The sequence below is a fragment of the Haliotis rufescens genome, unplaced genomic scaffold, assembly GCF_023055435.1.
Source record: "Haliotis rufescens isolate VD_foot unplaced genomic scaffold, xgHalRufe1.0.p SCAF_8, whole genome shotgun sequence".
Lineage (NCBI taxonomy): Eukaryota > Metazoa > Mollusca > Gastropoda > Lepetellida > Haliotidae > Haliotis > Haliotis rufescens.
In genome coordinates this window covers 30601419-30607544 of record NW_025964372.1, presented here as the reverse complement: position 1 = coordinate 30607544, position 6126 = coordinate 30601419, and the positions used below count along the sequence as shown (strand labels likewise).

Sequence of the window (6126 nt, the reverse complement as noted above, 5' to 3'; positions counted from 1 at the left end):
TACTTCCGTGAAAATTTAGACAGAGCTTGTCATGCAACAATATCTCTGGCAAGTAAAACATTGTGATGTGATGACGTATGTACATACTGAATAAAAGCTTGCTGTGTTATTTTTGTGTGCAGAAACTCTGAAGTCTTTAATAATTATTTACCTTAACCTTACTAGTTCAAGGAACACGGGTGGCCCAGTCGTCTAAGGCGCCGCAATTCACTATGCAGAATTGCGTCCCTTGGTCACGCCAGAAACCTATGGTCGTGGGTTCGAAACCCGGTTCGCCACCATTATGTTTCTAGGTTTTTCAGCACAATACCCATACTCGCGGGATTCACCATAGTAGTAAACGTCTTAGATCTGCAACACTTCGCTCTTTCCTCCCACACCAAGAGATATAACTGTTATCATGTAATAAAAAGCGGTGTTAAACTCAACTCATTCACACAGCACTGGTTCAAGGTTGTCAACTGTAAGCTTTACCCATTTACGCCCGAATTTTGTTACGGTTCAGTGTCATGTCAATGTAAACAGTCTTCATTGACCACAAAAAAGTATACGTTAGTATCGTGAAATTGGTCAAATGAACTTTTTGGTAACCAGGTTTAAAGTATAAAAGAAATCGACACTGAAACGGAACTGCTCTGGATTTTAATTATTTCAAATGACATGTTATTGTACAGCTAATTCTGTATAATTATATATCATATTAATTCCATTCAATAAACTGACATGTAAATGAATAGAATAATGGAAATAGGATTGAGAGCCCCAATGAATTATTGAACAAGTTACATCATATAACGATAGCTGCATTCTTCATGGAAGTGCATAGTTGTATATTACGCCTCTTTCAGCAATATTCACGCAATAATATGTGCGGAACACATGCGTGGGCTGCACACACTGTACCCGTGTGGGGAATCGAAACCAGGTCTTCAAAGATGAGAATCCGTTAACCACTTGGCTATATTGTCATCCCGTTTGTGGCTACACTTTATAGTGAGTGAGTTTGGTTTTACGCCGCTTTTAGCAATAGTTCAGCAATATCACGGCGGGGGACACCAGAAATGGGCTTCACACATTGTACCCCTGTCGGGAATCGAACCCGGTTCTTCGGCGTGACGAGCGAACGCTTTAACCACTAGGCTATCCGACCGCCCGTACAGTTTATACGTCTTTACTATTTCAAAACATATATACTACGTAGGAAAGGTCAATGTGTTTCTCAAATGTTGTTTTCACAGTCGTCTTTGTAGAAAGGGTTTCTGAGATAACCCGTTCGAAATGCAACGCAAAGATGAATCAACACCAACAACATCATCATTAGCGGCAAAAGGGTCATCCACACAATCAACGGTGACAGCCTCAGACACAGGCTCAGTCCCATCAACAGCAGCACCAAAAGGGTCTACAACTCAAACACTAAAAGGCGGAGCTAAAGTGCCTCAACATGACCCGAAAACAGTTCCTGGTTCCCCTGGTGGTAAGTTATTCAAGATCCAACAATTGCCAAGTCTCAGGATTAGTAAAGTGAAAGTGCTACAGCTACTGGCGATTAATGGGTGTACGAGAATGGTTTTACACCACTTTTAGCAATAATCCAGCTATATCACAGCGGGGTACACCAGAAAATGGGCTTCACGCAATGTACCCATGTGGGGAATCGAACCTGGCATGTCAGCTTAATGTGGGAGGAAAGCCTGAAGTGATGCAGGTCTCAAACGTTTACCACTTTAGTGAAACCCACGAGCATGGGATAGTTTTAGGGAGGATAGTTCGGCTTGGATTTTCTTTTAATGTGTGTGACTGTTATCACTGTGTTTCTGTCGTAAGAACATCAACAGAAATTATGACAGCTTCGCAACGGTTCGTGTATTACAACCTCGAATATGAATAGAAACGTTGTATAAGTGCGTGGTATTGTAAAACACGTGTCAGAAGTTGTAAGTGTTATGAAAATAACAACATCGAATAGACAAGTGCGTGCTGATGAACTCTGGATAAACATTAAGTCACAGGATACATTACCGTAAGTGCAGGGATTATATTGTAAACTGTACATAAATTCCTTTCAAATTCATCTACAAGTCCCTTTTACACTGACGTCCTATATAACTATCTGGTGTGTGTATGAGGTTTGGAATATAATCTTGATGATGTAAATACAGATGACTGTTTGTCAGCTCATCATTCTCAGGAGTAATCATACTTTTAGAGTCAATTAATACTCATATGTTCACGTCTATATTGTGTTTAAAGGTTCCAGTGCTTCATCTCTCCCAGGCCATATTATCAAAGGAACAGATCTAGACGGCCAGGGAACGACAAGCCAATCAAACGTAGCTGGGTTGGCATATGGCCAGCATTATTACCAAGGTAATGCTTCCTTCCTTTCTTCCTTCCTTACTTACAAAATGAATCCCAATACCTGTAAAATCACACACAACTTAGTTGTTTTTGAAGCTCACTCTCACTCACTCACACACTCATTCATGGAGTGATGTCATGAAGTCCAAATATCTGGCACTCCGTTTGTTTGTTAACATTAAACTTCTAAGCCATTGACAGGCGGGAAGTGCATGAAAATCTAACTTTCTTCATGGCGTTAAAATACATAAACATGAACAAACAAACATCAAACTCATCTGCGAACTTATTGGTCAGGTCATTCTGCTTGATTGGCTGCATCTTATCGTTCTCTGATGGTGTTTGACGATGGTTATAATACTCAGATTATACAGCTATTGTTTACAGGCTGCCATTGTTTAGCTTCAATATTGCCGATAATGGCGTCAAACAACAACAAACGAACTGTGAACGAACCCGGTGAACAATAGATTGAAAATTGAAAATGTTTGATGTAGATTTGACCGACATGACTCGTTACAGCAAGGAGAATAATGGCGTGCGTTATTTACTGGTGGCTATTGACATACAGGGTAGGTTTGCTTTCGCCCTGCCTTTAACACATAAGAGACCAGAGACAGTACTGAAAGCTTTCAAAGAAATAATTCAGGAACGAAATCCAATGAAAGTGCGTGTGGATGGTGGTTCAGAGTTTAAAGGAGTATTTAAAGATTTTTTAGAAAAACACAATATCACTCTGACTGTTGCACATAACGAAAATATCAAAAGTAATTATGTGGAACGATTCAACAGAACACTGAAATCACTTATTACGCGTTACTTGACCCATAATAACACCAAGTATTATTTAGATGCACTGCCAAAGTTGATGGACAATTATAACAACACCCTACATTCTGCTTTGCCCAACCTTTCTCCAATTCAAGTCAAGAAGAAGAATGAACTGAAAGTATGGGAACATTTGTATGCGAAGCCGTTGTTACTGAAAAAAAGCTCCAAACACAACAGGTCAAAGTCATTTGTATTTAAAGTAGGGGATCTAGTTCGCATTCCATACCTCCGGAGACCTTTCAGTAAGGAACTTGATCTGAAGTGGACTCAGGAGCTGTTTAAGGTGGCTAGGCGATACAAGAGACAAGAGATAGCACAGTATAAGATCAAAGACTTTCACGATAAACTGATAGAAGGTACGTTTTATGCCAACTAGCTACAAAAGGTGGAGAAAAAGGAAAATGTCTTGTGGCAGGTAGAGAAGATTTTAAAGAGAAAACGTGTGAAAGGGAAGACCTACCTGTTAGTGAGGTGGTTGGGCTGGCCGAGTTCCTTCGATTCTTATGTGGAGGAAAGTGAACTGAAAGATATCTGATGGAAAGGTACATATTTCTCAAAAGCTCAGACTCCAAACAATCTTATTTTAACGAGAATACGCCTTATCATTTTCGTGTCAAACTAAATCAAAGGTTGAATTTTGATGGATTCTGGGTTGTGTCTTTAACGGAGATTAATTTTGGTAAACTTGACATCACCAACATGAATGATCCATATGTGGACGTGTTATGCAATCTTTGTGATAGTTCTTTGGCAGGTGAACAGCAGTTGCCTTTATTGAGACGGCTTGATCTCAGACAAGGTCCTTACTATAGCTTTGCCCATGAATACAATATTCCGATTAAAGTCAAAGAATCTCCACACATAGAGGTGCGTATAAAGGCCAGTAACGGCATGTCACCCTCATTTCTAAAGGAAGTGACATATGTGACACTGCACTTGAGACGGTATCTCTTCGTTGATTAACCATGGAGTCCACACCTTTGTATGTTCCCGATTATGTCAAATGGACCCACTATTTCAAGAAACACATGAAAGGAACATCTGCCTTAGTGAATGGTAAACCACAGGTGAAAGTGATCCCGACACGACTTCAAGTGAAGACCGAAGAACCCAAGATCAAACTGGAAGTGACATCAGAGACGCAGAATATTGTTGAGAGAGCCAATGCCAAAGAAAAGCGACGGAAATCTTTAAAACGAGCTGCAGGTGATCGAATCACCACTTCAAAGAAGATCCGTCAGACAGATAACATTCCATCCAAGACCGCTAAGGTACACCAGTGTACCCCTGTTCGAGAAAACGACGTTTTCAGTTAATCATGTCACTATTGAATGATAAAGACTTTGAGGAACTGATACCGCCCTCTCTCAATCTGTTTATTTTACCACCATACCAGACCAGCATCCATCAACATTATTTTGATGAAGTGCGACCACTCAGCCAAATCAATGATTCTTCACCGTTGGAATTTCAAGTAACAAATGCTGGAAGTGATTACATTGACCTGAACCGTACCCGCCTACATGTGAAGCTCAAGGTGAAACATGCAGATGGCACTGATCTTTTTGACAAGGAACATATTGTCCCTGTCAACTTGTTTCTGCAGGCCCTCTTTTCCCAGGTGTCAGTGTACCTGCAGAATCAGTCGGTATCTTCTACAAACAACCATTATACTTACAAGAGCATGATGAAAACTCTACTCAAATATGGAACAGAAGCTAAAACTTCACAGCTGTCATCTCAACTCTTCTACAAAGATGTGTCTGAATCCAACAATGATATGGAATCGACTGATCACTACACTGGTCTCAATACAGGAGTGCAATCTCGTGGCGGTTTCATTAATACTAGTAAAGTCTTGACCATGTCGGGGCCATTGTATGAAGATATCTTTCACATGAACAGACATTTGGTCAATGGAGTGGATTTGACAGTAAAGCTGTACCGCTCCTCGCCCCAGTTCTGTTTGATGAGTGACAAAACAGGTCAAGATTACAAGGTGGAAATTCTGGATACCTACCTGAAGGTGTGTAAACTGAAAGTCAATCCAGCTCTTATTTTGGCACACAACACCTTGTTTCAAGGCGGCAATGCTTTGTATCCTTACACCAAAAGTGAGGTCAAGGTGACAAGCATCCCCACCACTCAACTGACAGATACCATTGACAAACTGTCGAATCCTATTGCTAATCGTTACATCGTAGGCTTTGTACTCAGCAACAGCTTGAATGGATCTTACACTGGTAACCCCTACAACTTCCAATCTAGTATGGTGAAAAACATCAGCCTGAACAACAATGGTGCCAGTGTCCCCGGACGTCCCATGCATGCAGATGACATTGAGTCCTATGTGCAGATGTTCGATGGGATGTGTCTGTGGAAAGAAAATACAAGAAACGGAATCACTCGGAGCGACTTTTTGCTCGGGAGTGCCATGTTCGTCTTCGACATTGATAAAGTATGCAGTGAATCCGACTCTCTGAATCTGTTGAAATCCGGTAGAAATCGAGTTCAAATCCCCCCTCACCGAAACATTCAGTTGTGTTGTTCTGTGTGAAAGAAATTCCCTCATCGAAATTGACAAGACCAGGAACGTGTTTGTGAAGTAAAAAACATGAAAGCCTCTGACCTTGCATGTGCTATTCAAAGCGACTCCATCTTAAAGTACCATGTCTTAGGTGTGTTTGCTTAAGATACTTTACCTGTGCTAACTAGAGTCATGCTTGCACGTGGAGTGGGTCTCATTGTCAATACTGAACCATCTGGAAGACCGGGTCGTCACTGGGTGGCTATGTACTTCAAAGGAAATACAGGGGAACTGTTTGACAGTCTGGGTGAGCCAGTGAATTCCGTTTTTGACTTGTACCTAAAAACCTAAATCAATCAATACCAGCACAACAGAAGACAGTTACAGTCCTCATCATCCAACCTTTG

The 6126-nt window shown here is 41.0% G+C and overlaps 1 protein-coding gene across 1 annotated transcript; it reads left to right on the top strand.

The window, feature by feature from the left end:
* Positions 1–4510: 4510 nt before the first annotated feature.
* On the top strand, positions 4511–5749 carry LOC124145505 (uncharacterized protein F54H12.2-like). The gene has a single exon (XM_046515286.2). The coding sequence runs from the start codon at positions 4511–4513 to the stop codon at positions 5747–5749; it is 1239 nt and encodes a 412-aa protein (XP_046371242.2).
* Positions 5750–6126: the final 377 nt, after the last annotated feature.